The 21,528-nt window shown below is 41.4% G+C and overlaps 1 protein-coding gene across 3 annotated transcripts in view; it reads left to right on the top strand.

Annotated features, from left to right (window-relative positions):
- The window catches only part of SLC22A23 (solute carrier family 22 member 23), a 105,585-nt gene that overhangs the window by 14,954 nt on the left and 69,103 nt on the right, over positions 1–21,528 (top strand). For all 3 annotated transcript variants that reach the window (XM_056483421.1, XM_056483420.1, XM_056483422.1), the window contains exons 2-3: positions 1,970–2,073; positions 7,295–7,449. In XM_056483421.1, coding sequence (XP_056339396.1) covers positions 1,970–2,073; positions 7,295–7,449 — 259 coding nt within the window. The remainder of the gene's footprint in view (positions 1–1,969; positions 2,074–7,294; positions 7,450–21,528) is intronic.

Raw genomic sequence — 21,528 nt, 5'->3', positions numbered from 1 at the left:
TTCCTCTGACATCAACTGATAAATATAAAAATGAATGATTGAGTTTTAAAATCTGCTCTTGTATAAATATGAATATTTTTAATAAACTTAATTTTTTATCTAGCAGCATATACAGCTTCTGGATTGTGAAAATTAACCTGGAGAATTTTAAAGATTGCCTCTGCCTCAGATGTATCTTCTGAATTTCATTTTGTTTGCAGCTTGTCTGGGCAGATATTCTTGTTTGCTGGCTGAGATTAGTTCTAGAATTGCTAGTATTAGTAATTACATTTCCTCTACTTGCTTCTGAAAAGTCAACATTTTTGGAGAGCAATCCAGAGTTCCTTGCTGAATTCTTTGCTGCAAATTATTCATAGCTATTTGGTGGAAAAAATCCTTGCTCATACTACTTGCTTATGGTTCTTTAGTGCCTCCAGTCTAGGGTGGAAGATGAAACATAAGTGTCCCAACTTCTGCAAATCAGTGCAGAGGGGAACTCAAAATACATTTAACTTAAGCAAAAAGCCTGAGCCTGAGTGCTTGCACAATTCTTTCAGCCATAAAATTGCTATACCTCTTGGTGAGATGGTATATTGGAGCAAGGACATCTGTGTGTTGGACCAGAGGGCTGAGTCTTGCCTTGTTTGTGGAAGGGCTGTGCATCATGGAAATGCCTCAAAGTGCAGTGCACCTAATTGAACTCTTGAGGGAAGTTTTTGTTGAAGTTGCATCTGACTTTTAAAAATAAATTGCATACTTTTACTTTGTGTTTTTGGCTATGAAAGTTCAATTACTGGTGTCAGAAGAGCTGCTACTATTACATTACACACAAACAGCCATTTATTCTGCAAAGTTTCAATTCTGAAGTATCTGTCTCTCCAAAGTTAGCTGTACTTATTTGTCATGAGGAGTGTGTGGCTGCCATTATCATCAATATTTGAACACTTCACAAACCATGGGCAAACATATCCTCTTACAGGGAGGATATATATATATTCAAGGGTATAATAGTAACTATCCACACTTTACACATAAGAAAGATTACATTACATGTCTAAGGGCAATGAGGATGTTGGGCTAAAGCCAGGAATGCAGTCTGGTTCTTCTGATTTCCTCTGCCTCAGAAGAAAATGGCTTGGAGTTTAGGGAAGCCTTACTAGAAATCTTGTTTTTCCTAATTTTTCCCTGGGAATGAGGCAATGCCCTAGTAACAGGCTGCCTGAAATGGTCCATTTCCCCTTTCTTTGGATAGAAATGTTAATTTCAGTATTAACATAGCTTTATTGTGGAGGTTCAGATCCTGTCCAGTCTCTGAGCTGTGAAAAGTCACTGCTGTCCCAAGGAGTTGTACAGCTGCACTGGGACTTCCAGCTGCTCTCTGCACCTCCATTCCAGGACTTGTCCTGACCAGCTGTGCCTTTATTCAGTCTTCATCTCCCTTCCACCACCTAGGGAAATCAGGATGCTTTTCTGAAAGCAAAAGAAACTCTCATACTGTGAGATCCTGACCAAATGGCCATTAGAGGTCTGTGGCAAAGGAGCTGCTTTTCCCCATGTTTCCAAGCAGCCCTGAGATGATTAATTGAAACACTTGCTCTTAAATTGTTGGCTTGCTGCTGGTGGGGTTTCACAGGGCTCTGGTAATAGGTACCTGGGGCTGGGATGGTGAGATGCTCCAGCAGCAGCTGTGGTACTGCCAGTGCCTGGTGATTTCCCCTTAGGCTAACCTCCTGTGGCCTGGAGAGGGGATCTTTAAGTGATGGATATTATCATCCTGTAATTAAGGATCTGATAAAACTCACTGAGATGAATGAGTCTGCTTTGCTTCTTGGGGTCTGGGGTTTAACTTGAGGGGGAGAGCTCTCCTCTGCCATTTCCTTCCACTTGTGCTAGGATTGACATTTGGAAGAAACTACACCATCTTAGTATGTTTAAACACATCTGAGATATTAATCTATTTCAACTTATCTGTCTCTTTTTTTTCTTCCAGTGGGATCTTGTTTGTGATTCTGCCTGGAAAGTCCACATTGCTAAGTTCTCCCTGCTTGTAGGATTAATCTTTGGCCACTTGATAACAGGATGTATAGCTGACTGGTAAGTGAAAAATCTTTTAGTGCAATGTAACTATTAATAAATAAAGGTATTAAATATTGTTTTGATTGCCTTCTACTTTATGTTCATTAGGAACCTTTACATAATGATTTTTAAGGTTCTGAAAGAATCATGATGGACAAACATTGTCGAAGTGTGTTAATTGGACCTGAGTAATTTATATCAAGCTAAGTAGCACAAACAGTTTGATATTTGGCTTACTTGTTTCCCACTGACACAATTTATTGCAGCTGTAAAGCTAGTATAGAATTAAGTATTTTCTAATTACACAAGTGAAACCTTTAGTTTGGGGTTGGTTTTTGTTTTTTTAACCAAGCAAGAGGACCAAAAGAAATTGGAAGCAGCATTGATTTCACTGAATACATGACTAATGTAATGTCAACCATGTGCTTACACAGTACCTTTTGGTGAGTTGAAGGCTGTTTTTTGCAAATCTTTCAATTGTTCTTTTTTTAAAGTTCTTGTTAGGCAAACATTGTGATGGAGTGTTAAGGATTTGCTGACCTATGTGCTGCTAGTATTGGGGTATTAAACTTTAAAAGAGTAGATCACAATTCCTTGAATTGAGGCAGTTAAAACATTATTGGATACCCCAATGATGCTGAAGATTTAGCTTTTATTTAAAAAGATGGTCTTGTAGTGCAGAAGAGGGGGAAAAAATTACATGGATGGCTCTAGTGATTTCTGTGGAAACTTGAAGCATCTGAAACAATAGCTCTATAATGCTGCTCCTGTCACTTCAGTGCCTTCCAGCACAGTTGCCAGTGTTGGTGCTTTTAATGACCCCAAGTTAACCCTTTTACTATTCATTAAAACAGGAAAAGAAGAAGAGTTGCCTATTAGGGAAATCTTATAAAACCTCAGCAACTCACCAGTCAGTTGGGAGAAAAAGGCCCCCTGCAGCTCTGCAGTCATTTGGATCAAGCATTCCTGACAAAATTGCTTCTTAATTCCTGAATAGTCACTAAAATTTTTTGGGCAAGAGACAAATCATGACTTTTTAGTGAAGTAGAGAACATGCATGAAATACAGTTGAATTTGATTAAAATACCACTGTAAAAAGGGGCTCTAAGAACCCATAGGAAGTATTGAGGGGAAATTAATGAGGGACCTTGCTTGGCTTTCCTAAAATGGAATCAGTGTGGAGAAAGCAGACTTATTACCAAGTTAGGAAAGTGCTGCTATAATTGACAAATAAGCCACAAATAAGTGAACAACTTGTTGCCTAAGGCACTGGCTTTGAGAGAACACTGTGTAAGTGGATTTAATAGCTCTCTGCCACCAAAGGAGCATCCTGAGCTTCCATCCATTTCTGTCCCCAGAGTGTACTCTGTGCTGCCACATGAGTTTGTTGGACCCCTCTGCAAGCTGCTTAGCTGAGCTAATGCAGCATGAAATTACCCTGGTTTTCAAATATCTAGAAATGTCTAGTAAATTTAGGAGAATTGGTTTCTAGCTGTGGTGCAAAGGAGAAAAAGGGTGACTTGGTGGCTGGAGGGAACAGAGACCCTTTTTTGGATGACAAGAATGGATATGGTTTGCTGCCACCAAAGTTGGTTCTCATACTCCTGTTTGGTCCATATTGCCAGCTGATGCTTCTGACACAGCAGGATTTCTGTGCTCAATAGGTTTTTTGCCATTTAGCAAAGAAGACCTAAATGGAATTTACATTGCCATTTAATCACAGCTTGAATTCCTGCTAAGGTGTGGGGTTGTATAAAGAGATGGATACATAGGGGTTGTACAGATTGTACCTGGTAGAAAGAGAAAACGAAGAGGGATTTCAGTCCCAAGCAAGAGCCAGAGAGATTAAAGAGAGTAATGCATTAAGAGTGTTATAAAAATTCAAAATATGTTTTCATTTCACTTATATACCACTCTCCAGTTCAGATAATTAGAAGATGCTTTGGGGTTTTTGTGCAGTTAGGGGCTTTGTTTTTCCCCTTTGAAAGAATCTTTTAAGCTTGAATGAGGCAAAGGCATAGAGTGTATTAAGGCAATTTGCTAAGTAAACTGAGTGCTCCATGTTCAAAACACAGTAGGTGTGCACACTGGGACAGCTCTGTTTGGAAAATCTATAGGAGGAAGGTCTGCAAACATGCCTGGTTGTGGGAACCCCAGCTGTGTCCAATGCCTGAATAAGTTACTTGTTCCACAGGCAGAGTGCTGCTGGCAATTTTGCCTGCTCTGGACAGAGCCCATTGAGGTTTGTGTGGAAAGTTTCCTCCTGCAGCAGCTGGGCATGGTGTTCATGTAGCACCAAGACAGTAGGTCTGTGCCTCTCATTGCCCTGTAGTGCCCCTGCTTTGCACCTATCTAATTCTTTTTAGAGCCTTTGGGTCAGTCCTAGTCCCAAAAGCAAGAGAGAGCCTGCAGAGAAGAGCATGGGAAGAGCAATTTGATCAGCTGCAAGAGCAAAGCTTGGTTATCTCAGGGTGGCAAGGTACATGTGTAGGAGGATGGGAAGAGCAGGTCCTGTCCTCAGCCCGTTCACTGTCCCTCTGTGGTGCAACTCTGACTTTAGGAATGTCTTTTCCATCTATTTACTTCTCATGCTCTGTGGGGGCTGCAGATTCTTCAAAACCCTGGGGTTGCTTGTATCCCTGGTTATTTACCTGTGCAGGCAGCATTTAGCATTTGATCTAGATAATAGCATGCAGTGTAGGCTGAAACTTCTGTGATACAGTAATCTCTCTCTGGAACAGTTTGGATGGCAGCAGATAGCATCCTGGGGCTGTTTTACCAGGGAAATTGTGTATGGCTTAATTTCTCTCAAGCATTTCCATGTACTGTTAGACAGATAATTCTGTCTGCATATAAAAGGCACTTTTTAATGCTCTAAGACACCATCCTGTCAAAACACTGCTGGATCCCTAAATAAATGGCTGATAGCTGCCCTGGAGCTTTGTTTTATTGAGGTGTGCTGCATGCCTTGGTGAAGAAGATGACTAGTTTTGTATTTATGAGGAAATGCCTCTTACCAGAGGGCTTATCTGGTCTCAGTGAGTTTTTAGAGGCTCAGGAGGCTCTTGGATTTTCTGATTTTTTTCATTAGCAGCAACCATTCAGTTGTGTAAGTTGTATAATGGTAGAAGAAATTCTGTGTCCTAATGATGGATAACCTTGAGTACAGAGGGTGGGAGGAAGGGAACTGAAGTATGCTAAGCATGAGGTCTTTTTCAATCAACATCAGGGAATGGCAGGTCAGGCTTGTGATGAGAATTAAGTTCCTAATTCTGAGTGTTTGCATAATGCCTTTCATCTGCAAAACACTTCCACAAATACTAATTGGTATGAATTACAGCTTGGCATAACAAAAATGGGGCTGCAAAAGGCTGTGCAGATAGCTGATAACACAAAGTTCAGAGGGCTGTTTTTTTTCTGTATTCAAAGTTTTACATGAGGTATTTCCCCTCTCTGCCTAAGTGTTCTGTGGATACAAAATCTGAACACAGACAGCACTCACTGTCCCCTTGTCCAGTGTGTCCCCAGTGTGCTGTGGATCACAGAGTCAGTGATGTTGTGTTCCCACCCTCAGCCCCACTGCAGCTCCTCTCCCAGTGGCCTCTGCTTGTACCCTGATGGAGAGCAGCCTGCTTTGACCTTGCTTTCTGCAGCTTGCATGTTGGTTCTGCTTTAAAAGCTTTGAATGGCTAATGCCAACAAGTTCAGCCCTTGAGGGGCCTCACAGGTGACACAATAGCTGAAAATAATAATAAACCTGTTTTCCTGCAAGGAGCCATGACAGCACTCTCTTAGGTGTGACTTTGAAAAAGCCTGAATGATGACTGGTGCACTCTTCCAGTTCCCAAAAATGTAAAAAATTATAATGATGTCTCTTTTTCAGCCCTTCAGTCCCTATTTTATTTTAAGTTCTGCAAAACCCAAAGTTCTAATTGTGAGTGCATGCGTATAATGTATTTTATAACTGCTGGTGACAATCTGCTGAAATAATTGAATAGAAATGCTACAGCATGTGAAACTGGACTAAGTTGTGAGATTTAAATGCTCTTTATTGTGCTGACATTCAACCTGATGGCTGGCTTGCAGCTGACAGTCTGCTTTGAATGGGTCTGTGAAAGCTGCCTACGGAAAGCAAGTTCATGTATTCTTTGCAAAAATGGCATATGGAGCTGACTAAAATGGATCCTCAGTTCCACTGGAAAACTTGTGGGAGTTGACAAGTTGAAAAATTTTGGAAATCTCCACATAATGATCCAATTCTTGCTTAAAAATAGCCATGTGCTCTGGTGCTTCATATCGTTCTCTTTGCACAGAAAGAGGGGAGAGAAAGGGGAATTATAAAGACTAAACATATGAATAAGAGATGTTAAAAATCTCATGCTCCTTGGACATGAGAGAGCCAAACTCTGCAGTGGCTGACCCCACATTCAGTGGTAGCATAACTCTTCCTCCTTGTCAGCACTGTACCAACAGATGCAGCTGCAGGTTGCAGCTGCAAAGGAGGGCTCCAAGTCCTATTCCCTGTTGCAATGATTTTTGAAGTGGTTTATTCCTCACCCCACCCTCTAGTCAGGCTGGTTTTGTGAGTCTCTCCAGCTGCTGTGAGGACACAAGGTGGAGGGCCTTGGAGCTCACAGTTTTCCTGTCAGTGTCATTATTGACTCTCTAAGGCTCAGCAAAGTGACCTGAGCTCTGTTTTGTGCTCAGTCCATGTTTGTTAGGATTCTCCTCAACAAATGAGACCAAGAAAGGTAGTTTCCTGAGCTTGCTGCTCATGTAGATGAGACTGAAAAGCACGTCTCTTGGGAAGAGGAGACCTCTGCAGCAAAAAATATATTGTGCCATGCAGATTATAATACCATATATCCTCCTGTGCTATTACAGAAAGCTCTGATAAGTTGATTTTCATCTCCAAGGGACTTATGTATGGCCTTACAGTAGTTCCCAGATGCTTCCTTGTTTACCTTTGTTGTTTTGAAAATGCTGGTTAAATCAAGCACCAATACAATGTGCTGTCTCTGCTTAATCCCTTCTGAGATGGACTTGTCAATGCAAAGCTGGCAGAGAAATCTGGGATTTAGTAAGAAAAAAAGAGAGAAGAGTGGAACAAGCATTAAAAATGGGTGGCAATATTTGGAAGGGATTGCCTGACTTGTTCCCCTCTTTGCCAGTTTTAATGATCCAGCATTATGTCCATCCTGACTTGTAACACTATTTCTCCTTACTTCCTTATTTTTAGGGTTGGTCGACGGCCTGTGCTGCTCTTCTCTGTCATATTCATTTTGATATTTGGACTGACTGTGGCACTCTCAGTGAATGTGACCATGTTCAGCACACTCAGGTTTTTTGAGGGATTTTGCCTGGCTGGAATAGTCCTCTCCCTGTACGCTCTGCGTGAGTATTCCTTCATCACCATACAAACGTGCTTTTATCCAGAATGTGGCTTGCTGTTCTCAGCCTTCCTGCTTTTGTTCAAACCAGGATCATATTGATTGCATAAGCTTTAGCCTGAATTTTGGTAAGGATGATTTTGCAGCTGTTTCTTTAGTTACTACAAAGCAGTCCGTGAAGCTGTCTCAGAGTTCATTTCAAAAGATATAAGGTGGCTTGGGTTTGTCTGTTGTCTTTTAAACCTAGAAGTTACCTGGTTCATAGCCATAATGTGTATGAATAATATGTTAGAAGACCCTGAAGTCCTTTTATCAACTCTTTTCATTTTTTGGTTGTCTAGTCTGGGGGTTTTGGTTGGGGGGTGGTGTTGTTTATGCCTGTTTCATGAGGGGGGAAAAAAAATCTCTGAGAGAAACTTGAGGGAAAGCTTTTAAGAAATACCTACATGTTCCCATCTGGGGTTACTAGTAAACTTGGAGCCAGAATACTTGAAAAGCCCCTCTGGAGGCCTTGCCTTTGGAGGGTGCATCCATGATGCTACCAGCCTAATCTGTGTCCCTGGGATATGTTCCAGAGAGCATCTTCTGCTTCCTTGGCTGTTTGTAATTAACAGGTAGCACCACACCAACCGAAGAAAACACAAAATTTCCTCCTCTCTATTATGGCTCTGGAAAAGTATTATCTAATTATATCCTGGAAGTTGCTGTACAGATCTTCATAAAATTTTATTTACTTCCTATTGTGGATGGTATCTAACCCATCAAGATTTAGCACAGTATCCTTACTTTGCACAGAGTATTTTGTAGTATTAAGTTCCACAGGTTCTGTTTTATTTTTGGTCTGTGTCAAGGGGAAAGAAGCCTGCCTGAAACAGACAAGAGTTTGTTCTGCATTGCACTTTGTTGTTATACCTGATATGGTACCTGAGATACATGATTTTAAAATTCTCTTGCCTTTGCTCATGTAATCTCTGGTGAGAATCTTACACCAGAAACTGAAGACATTACACTTTTATTGGGAAAGTAATTTAACCTGTGTGATTCCCATGAGAGGGGGCTTCAGCAATTACCACTGTGATGTCCAGCTGGAAAATAGGCTTGTCAGGATTTTTCGCAGCCCAGTTGCAGCATGTTAGCTTTTCTTACTTGATGAGGGCTTTTTTTCAACTTTTAAGAGATTGCAACTGATGATTTTCATGGGGAAATGTCAACTAAGTAGAAGTTTGGTTATGGATGTTTTTAGGATTGGAGTGAAAGAGTGTTTGTGTTGCTTCAGACACACAATAGCTTGTCAGCCCAGGCTTTCATTCAGAGAATGACATATCCTGGTTGCTTCATGCACTACTTGGTGCAGAGCAATGATTTGAGTCTGATATTTTACCCCTACTCTAAAATTCAGGTGTTTGTTATAACAAGTGCTGTCTGGATAGACAATGCCTGAACAGAGCTAGTAGGTATTAGGAGAGATCCGTGTGAAATCAGCTGCAGGGTGAACATCAGCACACTTCTGTGGAGGTGAGAAAATATGAAAGATGCAGCACCTGCACTTCTGAGAAATCTTCTGACCTTCTGTCTCAAGAGATGAGGGGCTTTTACTGTATTAAATAATTTAAACAAAAAAGAAGTTTTCACTTTGATATAGCATGCTTGGAGAGAAGTAATCCCTAAAGTCTCAAGAGAACAGGAGTTGTAGGGTTTTCTGTTTTGGCAGTGGTTTTGATTTTAGTCCTCATAATCTGTTAGGCTTCCTCTCAGTCTTTTCTGCTGGAATCAGAAAAGTGTGTGGAGTACTCTTATGATTCATAGCCTCTCTTCCCTTTCCCTTAATGGCCTTGATTTCTTCCCTTGGAGATTTGTTGCCCCTGAACTCCCAGCTGGCTACTTTGAACAGAACAATGGAAAGTGGAAAGTTTGACCTGTTAGTGGCAGCCATTAGCCAAAATTTCCAAAGCTACTGTGCAGAAGAAAACTGCATAGCCTTGCATAGCCTGCAAAGGTAATTAGTCTGCCTCTGGGATCCTTTTACACTGTCTTGAGCTTGCTAGTTGTGCTTGGATTTATGGCCTGCCTGAGGGAAATTGTAAATAACAGTTCAGGATGCTTTGGGAATGAGAGGAGCACCAAAGTGCTGTCTTTAAAACACAGAGCTGCCAAGACTGAGTTGCCTTCATTCAAACCACACTCTTCTTCATAGCCTGCTGCTGTTTTCAGAGCTGTCTGCCCTAAGGTACAGAGTGTGCCAGGGATGAGCCCTGCCTCCTGTGGAGGGACAGCAGGATCTGCTTGTGTTTCTCTTTGGGTTTTCCTCAGTGCTGTGGTGAGCTCAATTCTTGTGGCCACCAAGCACAGCCTCTTGCCTGGAGCTGCTCAGGGCTTATCTGAAGGAACCACCTTGGGATGTTCATTTGTTAAACTGAAAATTCTTCCTGCAGCTGCTGCAGTTTTGTTGGAAGAGGTGTTTCAGATAAAATTTTTTAGTGAGGCTGCAGGAAGAGACAGGCTTTTTGCAGGTGATGGTGCTTGCTGTGAGGCAGGGAATCAGAGGAGCAATGAGCCCAGGGCTTTCCCCTCCTGGCTGCTGTGGGTCCTTGCATCATCCAGGAGAATGAAAGGCAGTAAATCCTATTTCACTGAGCAAACACACAGTTTTGAAAGGCTTTTATTTCATGCTGATGTGGAACAGGAAGAGCTTTTACTGTGTTCCAGAAGTGTTTTCCTACCTGGAAACAGGTTTTCCTACCAATCTTCAGTGGATACCTGTGCTTCTCAGCAGTTATGGTCAGCAACCAAGAAGAATCCTCAGGAAACACTTCCCAGGAGGGTACAGTGATTCCTAATATGCCACACTCAGCAGCAATGTGATGCACAGAGCTGGAGCTACCCATTGTGGTGTGCTGGGTGGATCCCCTACTATCTTTGCTTAGCAGATTTCTGCAGTAATGGGCCACCTCCTGTTGGAGGAGGGTGCTGGGACCAGTGGTGACATCTCCTGGAGAGAGAAATGGTGAAGGGATGAAAGGAGCACTCTGGCCACAGTGGTTGGAGGGGCACATATGGCCTGCCCAGCAGCTAAATGTAGAAGACAGTGTAGGCTAGGGACTGGAAGAAGACAGGTTAAAAGAAGGCAGGGGGAAAGCTGTTTTTTTTCCTCAGGGTGCCTTCTGTTGGGTATTTGTTGCTGTGTGCACATCCAGAGAGGAAGGATGGGCATTGTGCCCTTGTTAGCTCAGCACGGATGGATGCAGGGTGCCACAGCCTGGTGCCCAGCCAAAGGACAGGAGGTTTGACTTCAGCCATTGGGGTGGAAAGCCCTGAGATGGCCCTTTGGACAGGCTGAGAGGAAGAGGTGTGGGAGCCCTCAGCAGGGTCATGGGTGCCTGAGTAATGCCTCTGCTGCTATCTGTGGATTGCAGCAGCAGGCAAGGCATGCCAGTCTTACTGCAGATAGCTCTGCTTGCTGGTGCAGCTCACATGGGACCAAGCACGCTCAGCAAACGTGGAAGTCATGGGAGAGAGCAAATCTGATGACTTTGAGGGTGGGAAGGGTGTTGCCTCTGGGTCACTTTGGTCTCACTGGGTCATTGCCTTGGCCCTGACTGCAGGGCAGCCTTTTCCTGGGTGTTTGTGGAGAAGGGCAGATGCTGTGGCTGACTCAGCACAGCTCCCTTCCTTAGGGCTTCTTGCCACCAGCTGACACCAGAGCTCTCATGGCTGAGGGCAGGAGTTCCCCCTTCACCCCCTCTCGTCTCACATGCTGCTGTCCAAGTCAGGGTGGTGCCAGTATCTGCCTGAGCCCTCTGCCAGGCAAGGCATCCACCTTCACTCTGGAGACCACCAGTGTGCTGCTGTCAGTGGGAGACCCCTCTGATCTTGTCCCCTGCTTCCTTTGGGAGATCTACTGAGCACAGTGTCTCTTGTGCTACCTGAGCCTGGGAGATAGAGGGGGAGTGGGGGCTCACACTGGGCAGGGCCATTACATGAATGAAGGGAAAAAAGCCTTCCCTTCCAGCTGTTCTTGTCCTATGTTGTCTCTATTTCCCAGTCAGGATCCCCTGGAGCCACAGCTAGGACTTTGGTATTAATTAAACTATTTAAGGGGAAGGAGAGGAAAGGAAGAGAGATTTTTTTTCTGGCAAATGCTCCTGGCAGGTTTAAAGAGCTTCCCATTAAAGTGCTGTATGCTGTTGCTAATGACTGTACCTGAGCTCGGGCAGCACAGCCCATGGTGTGGATTTGCACACAATTGCAGGCTGTTCAGCAGTTTCATGGGTGACTGAGCTACAGAAAGTCTAGACTTGAATGAACTGGTAAATAAGCTCTGGAAATAGCTTTGCTGGAAAAAAGACAACATCTCAGGTTGAAGCAAGGAAGCAGGGGTGTCCCTCCAATGCATAGTAGCAGAATGAGTGGGCATGTTGCTTCTCTTTCACTGTTGGGAGAAAAAAGGTAGAAACATTGTTGAAAATCACAGGTTGTGTTTCAAAAGCTGTGGAAGCTTGGCAGAGGCTTTCAGACCAGTTAGGGTGTCCAGCTGTGATGTATCTTTCTCATTTATAGCTAGGTCAGTCTAACCTGTTACTCCTGTAAATTACACAGGCAGAGATCTAAGAGGCTAAATGTGGTTTCTCAAGATTTTTTTTTTTTTTAAGCATGTGTCCTGGAAAGCTAGAGCAGAGTGCTAGAAAGTTTGCTGCTGGCTGAAGAATGAGCGAGTATGAAAATGGAGCACCTCTGAGTGTTGGGCTGTCACGATGTCAGATTTGTAAAATAATTTTGCTTCCAGCCAGTTGTTGATAGAAAGGGTGAGATTTATCTTTGTTTCTTTTCCTTCTTTATTTTTCAAAAGTGTATAGGCTCTGAAATCCTGAAGATTCCAAGTTTGTAATAGATTTCATTCTCCATTTTCCTCTTGTGACTCTTCAGTAGCAAGCATGGCCTTGGCAAGGCAGGTGGAGGCTCTGAAGCTATTCTGTGTAATCTGAACTGGCTCAATAAATAACCCTGCAAAGCATTCCCGAATTGGAGGATGTGGAAAACATCTGATTCTTTTCCAGTGCATTGACATGTGAGATAGCTCTGCAGTAACGTGCAGTTCTCTCCCCTGACAGGTCTGTGATAAGATCAAGGTTGTTAAGCCACCTACCTTCTGTTTATGTAACCAGCCTTCCTTTGTCTGAGTCACTTGATGCAGATGTGGTAGGAGTGATCACAGAGGGATCCACTGAAGGAAAAATCTTAACTGGCTCACCTTAAAGTGACCATTAATTGTTAAACGATACAGAACCACTTTGTTTATAGAGCCACCGCAGGCTGTTCTATCATTGAACCAGGATGTGATTTTCTGGAAACAGCACTGCTGCAATTTTCAATAGCTTTGTGGGAGAAGTGTTTAAAAAAAAAGTATGTAGTAGGAGCTCTCCAGCTGCTCAAAAAAAGTGCTGTGCATGCCTTTTATCAAGTGCCTGGGGGCTCAATTTATGTGAGAGTGGAAAAGGTTATTGGAATTACTGTACTCTCCTTATAAGTATAAATTTTCTTTGCTCTACGTTGCTTCCCTCACTACAGTCAAATCACAACTCATAATAATCTGTTTGCCTCTTTTTCCTCACTACTTCTGCCGAATTTCTTTCCCTTTTCTGTTGGTCAGAGTGGATATATGCCCTTCAAGGGACACAATGTCTGCCATTAGGGCATGGACCCTCATCCTTATTTTAACCCCTACACTGTCTTCTGGAGCAGAGGTGCCCTTGAAACACGGCTAACATATTGTCCTGAATCCTTGAAAAACTGTACCATTGAAGGCAGCCCATTTGAAATTAATTTATAATAAGTCTTCTAGCATGCCAAAGGAGAATAAAAATAGTCTCTTTCTAAAGCTCCTTGGAAGGTTAGAAGATGTTTGCTTGATGCAGCAGAATATAATTTTAATCAATTTTTCCATTTCAGTTGCTGAAAATCTTGTGTGTTGTCAATGTGACAAAAAGCCTAAGAAATTAATTTTATTTGAGATACTTTTTGTATGACTGGTCAATTGTGAATACAATTAAGATGGAACACTGCAGTTGTTACACTTGTGATGATGACAATCAGATGAGATTAGAGTATACTTGCAATTTCCCCAGCTCAGGACACAGCTTGCATTTTTACCATTTAGAATGTCTGTCTTTTAATTGTTCCAGACCAGCTTCAACACCCTGGGTATGCTCAGTTTGCAAAATCTTACCTTCTGTTACACAAACACTTGTAACTGTTCAAAATTGTAATTACACTTTTAGGGATTTTTTTTTTTTTTAATTGGTGGTTTTTCATTCTGAGCAATGTCAAATAGATTTGTAAGTCTGTCGCACAGCTGAGAGCTTGCTGCCACTGAAAGGAAATGAGGAAAGCTTTTCTCTTCCTCATCCAAATTCCTTTGCATTGTCTCAGCTGCTCATACAACTAATGACTTTAGACTGTAAGGGAGTGTTTAAAATGGATAGTTAAATCCAAAAAGTTGCCTTTCACTTGCAACTCTTCGACTCAGCTGAAGTGGTGTTCCAGCTTCAGTGTAAGACTAAATTGTAAAGTGTCTGTTCCCTCTGCTGGTTTGTTGGGGTTTTTTCCCCTCTTGCTGTAAGACAGCTGCTAAATGACTTTTTCTTGCTACAAAGGTCCAGGCTGATGTTCTGTGCTGTGTAGGGTGGATGGTAGTAAAAGCTTCCCATAGCACATGTGCATGCATCTGTGCAGGCCATGTCAAAGTGACTTTAGATTTTAAGTATTTTAAATTTTTCCTAGCAGTAAGATAATTGTTTTTTACAGAGAGTATCAGAGAGAAGTTGTACATGTAAAGACCATTGTGCTGAAACTGGCTTACTGAGTTGTAGCTGCCCTGTTCCTCATCTGTGTCTCAGCCCTTGGCAGCACTTGAAAACAGGATGGGCTAGTGTTGGAAATGAGATGAGCAGTGGCATTCTCAGGAGTTGCACTTAAGACAAACAGCATTCAGAGCTGGAATTGTTTTTCCCCCAGAACCTTCTTCCAGTGAGGGCACAGACATAGATTTTTTGTGTGTGTGCGTGCCAGCTTTCTGCTGCAGAAGGAAGGATGCATAGGTTCATAAATCACCTAGGAATGAATAGTGCTTTACTTCCCTTTCCTGCCTATCCCTACAGGTTAGCCTGTCAGGAAGACAAGCCAAGTTATAGTAACAGGATGTGCATAGAGGAAAAGCTGTGTGTATGTAGAAGGTGCATGTAGAAGTTATCTGTAGAGATTTTGAATGTTCAAGTCCAGCAACAAATGTCAGTGCACAAATTCACATAAATATTTATGTGCCTTTCAAGAGGAACCATGATTAAACAAGGCAGCCAAATTCCCATTCCCAGTCACGCAGACATGACTCCTATTTTCTCACTTACAAATAATATAACCCTGTGGGATTTTTACTAGTTCAAGTTAATTAAATTTCACTCTAAGCATGAAATTTGCAGGCAGTGCTCATTGCAGTAATTCTGCAAGTGTGTATTATTTAGTCAGATACAATAAAAAGTTTACTTTTAATTCTTCATTTTATTTGTTGACAGTGTACAGAAATTAATCATGCACACCATATCAGTGCTCATATTGCTTATTTTTCTTTTTTTTTAAAGAAAACTCATTGATGTAGCATTGTGAAAGAATTTGTCATAAATTATATGCTGCAGTTACTGATGAACCTAAAAGTATGAGTTATGTTTTTGTCTTTTGAGAATATCTGGTCCTTTCTTAAATGACTTGTACAGACACTTAGCTTTTAGAGATAAGTTGATACCTAAGTGCTTGCTAATATCTTGGAAACTTGTTTGTTCACATTCTTTGAATTCTGGTAATGGTATGAATTGTGAGAGAAGAAATCAGTTTACTAAAGTCTAATGAATGATGTGCAAATCTTGCCCTAGTCCAATTTTGGATATATGAGCTGTATGTCTGCTTTAGTCACCTGTACATCAGTATGAAATCTTTCAAATTTTCTTGCAACAATTCTTGAGTTTAGGTAAAAAAAAAAAAAAAAAAAAAAAAAAAAAAAAACAAACAAAAAAAACAACCAGCTAGTATCTTAGAGAAAAAGGGTGTTTGAAAAAGGTTCAGGGGTTTGGAAATATAGCTGTGCCCTGATGAAGTGAACTGTGGGAGAAAGCACAGTCCAGTACTTGCATCACAAATTCTGGATCCATATTCTTGCACCTCGCTGGGTGATGTCCCCGTCTCCTGGATGTCCCAACATTTCTCTGTAACTGGCTTGTGCTTGGAGGAATTCCTGGCAGGCTAACAATTCTTGTGGCCTCTCCTTCCAGCTTTCTGCCCTAGTCCCATGGCAGAGATCACCCTCTTGCACAGTGATAACCCAGCCCTCTCCCTTGCAGTCAGGCATTCAAGTGTAAATACATCTCCATTAGTGCCTTAGCTCACACAATCAATGTACTAGGTTGAGGACATACATTTCATTCTGCTGTGGTTTATTCTCTGAGGTGAATAATCTCAGCAGGGCAGTGCCTCACCTGCACTAGGACCTGAGAAGTGCCATGGTGCAGTGGAGGAGAAGGAGTGCTCTGCTGGAGCACTGTGCACTGCAACTGTGATTTTGTTAAAAATCCAGACTGCAGAACCTGTGTGTCCTGGCACTAAGGCATGGTAGGTTACTTTATGTCACTGTTATCCAGACACTTGAGATTAATTCCCTGGAGAAATGAGGAGGGCATTTTGTATATGAAGCACTGAGTTCAATGGATATTTAAGAACCAGAGTTGTTGTTCTAAATAAATAAATAACTGTATCCCTAGAGTTTTCTGCTTGATGTGAAACTGCTGTCCAAAGGAATAAAGTGTCTGCCTGTCAGCTTATCAGGGACTTTTCCCAGTTCCTCTGTTACTTCCACTCGGATTTCAGTCCAGTACTTGTAGGCACTGTAGCTGCCTCCTGGATATGCAGCACTTGATTAACAGAGTCAGAAGAAAGAAAAGTAGCAAAAAAAGCACAGGAAACAGAATCAATAATGTGGTGAGGCAAAAAGCAATTTGAGGCAAGAATTTCTTTGGAGTTTTTTTTACTATTATTATAGAAACAAAAATGGATTGAAGGCAGGAAGGAGAAATAAAAGCAAGTTAAAAATTGTGTAATGCTGGAAGTAGCTTATGTGGTGAAATTGCAACCAGTGTTCCCAATAACATCCTATTTATTTTTTCTTTCATAGCTTTGATTTTGAAACGTTTGGTTGGGGTTCTTTGCCTAGAACTTGACTGACTTGTTTTTCAATGCAGAAAGTCAAATCTGTCTTTCTAGGAAGCTTGAGGAAAATTTATTAAAGAGCTTTTGAATTATAGATCCATTAAAAATTACTCTGCTTTGAAAGTTAAATAAATAAATAAACTGTCAGTGTTTGTCATCTCTCGAAAAAAAAATTGTTTCTCTTGTATCTGTACAACAGAGAAACCCAATTAGTGAACTCCAATGCTTTGGAATTTGGGCAGGAGAAGCTTTGATTATATCAACCTTGACTGCACTCATATGAGTCTTTTCAGATGTCATGTGTGAGTGTAGAATAATGAATCAGCCATTGTCACATTCTGTCCAATCGATTGTCCCATTCTGCTTTTTTTTTTCTTTAGTGTCTGTGGTAAGTCTGGAAGAAAATATGCAAAATCCAAACTGCATCTTGAAAACATTTAACCTGATGTATTTTTACTTTTTCTGGAGACAGACTTAATCCTTTTTGACTGAGTGTTGTATTTAAAAAAAAAAAAAAAAATTCATGCAGGTGCCTTTCCTCCCTTCCTGACATTTTCTTTAATGGTGATCTTTCCCTGAGGATAAGTGTTTTGTGTGGGTCTAGGCTTAGTAACATGTGCCAAAGCAGAGAAGAAGAATAGCTAATGCATGACCCAAAGAGGGAAAATTAAAAAAAAAAAAAAAAAAAAAAAAGACTATACAGTATGTACCACAGCTGCCTCCTCTCTCATGCTGTGATAAAAGACAATGTGACAGATATTTTTCTAAAATAAGAAATCTGCTCCAATGCAATGAAGAATAATGGCATCAATTAAAGATTTTGTGTCCTAGTTGTTTTGGAAACAAAAAAAATGGCCAGACAAAGCTGGCAGCATGTAGTGCTAGCATGTGTGAATGTGAGTAGCACTGCTGCCTCAGTGCTGTCCTTTGTTGGGATCCTGGCTGGGAGGTTTTTAGTACCTGCTGGGACTTGCATTGGGCATACAAGTGCTTTTCCCTGCTAGGACAGCTTTGGATTTGATTTCTGACTAGGTTACTTTTTTTTTTTACCTATAATTTCTATCTCTTTTTGAGACCCCAGAAGCATGTCCTGCATGGGCTGCAGTGTGGCTGTGCCCATGGCAGGGCAGTGCAGGTGGAACAGCTCACAGGAATGGGCTGCTGGCAGAAATAACCCACCTGCCTGTCCAAGCAGGACAGGGCTTTTTGTTTGTGTGTCTGACCCTTTCTGCCCTGATTCTGGGAGCAGTTAAAAATCTCAAAATAACAGTGCAGGAGGAACTGGCTGGAGCTTTTGCCCTGCAGGAGAATCTGACAGCAGCTCAGGGACAGCCTAAGCTGACCTGGCTCTGCCTGTTCTGGGTTCCATCCTGCCCTGGCTGGTGCTCCCACCCACTGCTGGCCTGACAGTGAACTGATTCAGCAATGTAAGAACAAGCTGAAAAATGTTGATTTTGTTGTTTGGTTTGGTTTGAAGTCAGTTTTCCCCCAGTCTTTCTCCTCACAAAAGCTCACTGCAGGGTGGAATGAGCATGGGCAGACAAAGGTGGAGAGAAGGAGCAGATGCCTGGGAATTCAAGGAGAGAGGAGTGACATGACTGCAAGGGCCATGGTATAAATTTGCCTTGCCATAATGCCCTGCTGTAGAAGCAGTCTAAGAGCCCTTGTGGCTTGCTTGTAGTGCAAATGAATCAATTCTTGCAAGCTTACTGCAGCAAACTCGGGTCAAGAAATTCCCTTGGTGTAAACAGATTAGTCTGTTGCAAGTCATGATGAAGCTTGACTTAATTCCAGTGTGGGTCATTCTTAAATGTGGGATTTAAAACTTATTTCTTGAAAGCTTGTTAAAGATTAGACAGTGTCTCAGCATCTTGGCAGAGACAGCAGGTCTAATACATTGAGAAACATATGTCTTGGACAGGTTGGTGCTTCTTTTCAGGATAGCTGTCTTTGAAGTAGTAGCAGATGGAAATCCTTCCACCTTTTCTAGACACTGACTAAGCTCAAGAAGAGCAGATAAACTGGCAGCAGAGAAAAGCAGTTCTTAAAAATAATTTACAGAGATCTGTGTGGCTTTAACTTTATTTATTTAAGCTTTCAGAGTGAGAAGCCTGGCTTTGGATTTATTGAAAACTTCTGAGGCTCAGTTGGAGAACCAAATATGATCAGGTCCTAGTAAAGAGATTTCCACTTTTCTGGCTGGCTTTTCTTAACAACATCCAAATTAGTGAATAAATAAAACCCTTCAGTCTGCCGATGACAACAAAAAAAATTTGTGATTCAGACCAAAACATCTTGATCATGAACTTGGCAGTGCAAACCTTGAGGAGAAGAAATGCAGGCCATCAATCTGATATTTCAGTACTGGAAAGAGTTGCTTTGAAAAGGTCATTTTATTACTGTCCCATCAGTTTTACTCAGTAAATTTTACCCTTCAATGAGACTAAATTTTATTTTTTGGCTTTGGGATAAGAAAAGGTTAGGTCTTGAACTGGGGAGCAGAGATGATGATGTTTCTGTCTAGGATAAAGATACTGAAAGATGTTCTCTGTGCTGAATTGTCTGTCAAGCTCCTGTAACCAAGGTCTTTTAACCAGAATGTTTTCCAAGCCTTTGAGATTGTCAAAGTGTGTAGGTGTTTTTGTTTTTTTGGTTGGTTTGGTTTCGGGTTTTGTGATTTGGGGGTTTTGTTGTTTTCTTTTGTTGTTTAATTTATTATTTCTGCTTTCTGAATTAATTTTTGATTGCTAATTAGGCGGCTACCTGAGAATGTTTGACCACAGCATGCCCATTTCTATTTTAAAATGTACTGTAAAATAGGAAATACAAAAGGAAGTTTCTGGATTTATGTGTTTAGGCTTCAGCTGTGTCTCCTGTTTGTTTTGTTATAAATGGCAGTATTGAAAACTGTACTCACTGAAACATGAGTTTCCCTTTCTCAACACTGGAATGAAATAGTGCTTATTCTTTGGAGAAGACAACTGTGAGAAAGGTACACTAAAACTTGTTATAATATACTAGGAGTGTTCACTAAGATTTATGTGAAAACAAGTTTTTCCTGATGATTCTGAATTGGAATACTGGTATACAAAATGTTATGCACAATTCTAATTTCAAACAGAATTTCAGTGACTTAAAGTAAAGCTACTGCTGCAAGAAGGCCAAATGCCAAAGCAAACAATATTTAAGCTGATTTTTAAAATATACTGCATGGCAATTACACTTGTACAATGTGTAATTCGTATGAAATGGTACTTTTGAAATTTAAATCTTAAGCCAATTTCAAGATAGGCATCCAGTGTAAAATTCATTAGGTTTAATTTCACCTAACTGTAAATGTAAAATTATTACACATTTGAGTAACCTAAACATACAATTTGTTGAAACTTCCATTTTCTGTTTGTTCTGCAAACTGGTGGATCAGGACAGGAATAGGCTGTGGCTGGCAATGCCATTCCATGTTGTCTGTACCTGGAGATCTTGGCAGCAGCCCTGGTACCTCTGAAACAGCCTAATCCTGCCCCAGGGCAGGATCCTGTTGAGACAGATGCTGTCACTGTGGTGTGGGTCTGGAGGTCTCTAAGGAAAAATGTTACTGCATGGGCCCCGTGCTGCAACTGTGATCCTGTTAAGATACTGATATTCAGTAATTATAGGATATAGAGTTCCTGTTAATGTGGTCACCATGCAGGAGAAATGTGTTTGCATTCCTGTAACTGCTCCTTAACTCCCAGCCTGGGGGAATCCCAGCACATTCTGAGCCCTGCTCACCTGCATTCCTCCCTGCATCTGCTTCCTCTCTGCTGGCTTTACTCAGCCACATAATCCAGCCAACAAAGTAACAAAAATTCAATTTACTGAGCCAGTTTTCTACTCTTTTCTTTAAATATCCATTCAGGGAGCAAACAGATGCAAATGTTGGAGGTAAATGTCAGGAGAGGAGAGAATGCAGGAAGGTGGACTTTTGTGATGAGGTAACAAACTGCATCCTGACCAGCATTATCTCCTGAAGCTAAGTCTGAAAACCCAGCAAAGCTGTGGCCATACATTAGAGCTCTCAAGAAACACTGCCAGTGTCAGATTTTTCTGCCACATGTTGACACCTGCTGAATTTTGCCAGTTTGGCTGGTTTTGTAGCTGCACTCAAAATCAACTGTGCGAGGTGATGTGGCTTAAGCAAAAGAAATCAAAAATACTTATTGAAATATTACTCCCACCACTGTCAGTTTCTCTGCTCTGTTTTTTGACAGATCCACCCTAGGATTATTGTGTGTTTGCAACAGCAGTGGAATTGGTGCAGATAAGGGAACCATAACCAGTAATGTGCCCTTTCCTTCTTGTACCACAATGTCTCTGTGCATTCAGCATGAACTATACTTGAATAGTTTCTTGAGTACTGCAGAGTGGAGCAAAATCAAAAGGGAAAAAAAATCAAAGCATCATTCTGTGAGGAAAATTGAATTCTTGAAGTGTAAAATTTTCTAATGGCATCACACAACCTTGTCCAACATGGCTAGTGGGAGCCACAGTCTTTGGACTCCACTAAAGGAAGTTAAAGAAATGATGGGTGAGGAATGATGCATGGATGGGTTGCAGCTGAGCTGGACACCCTCTCATGGAAAGGTCAGGGAGAGGAAGAGACTTTCATTTAACTGTTTTAGTTGCAAGTTGTGGTCTTTTTTAATTTGCAATTCTGGAATACTACTAGCACACCTAGCAAAGATAGGTAGGTGAGTGAGTGGCAGCAAATAGATCAAAGGCATGTGATAAAGAACAAAAAGGAAAGTATGACATATAGGAGTGTGTCTCTTAGAAGAGAGGAAGATTGCCTAAAAAT

The sequence above is a fragment of the Oenanthe melanoleuca genome, chromosome 2, assembly GCF_029582105.1.
Source record: "Oenanthe melanoleuca isolate GR-GAL-2019-014 chromosome 2, OMel1.0, whole genome shotgun sequence".
In the NCBI taxonomy this organism is placed as follows: Eukaryota; Metazoa; Chordata; class Aves; order Passeriformes; family Muscicapidae; genus Oenanthe; species Oenanthe melanoleuca.
This window is presented reverse-complemented; position numbering and strand designations above follow the sequence as displayed.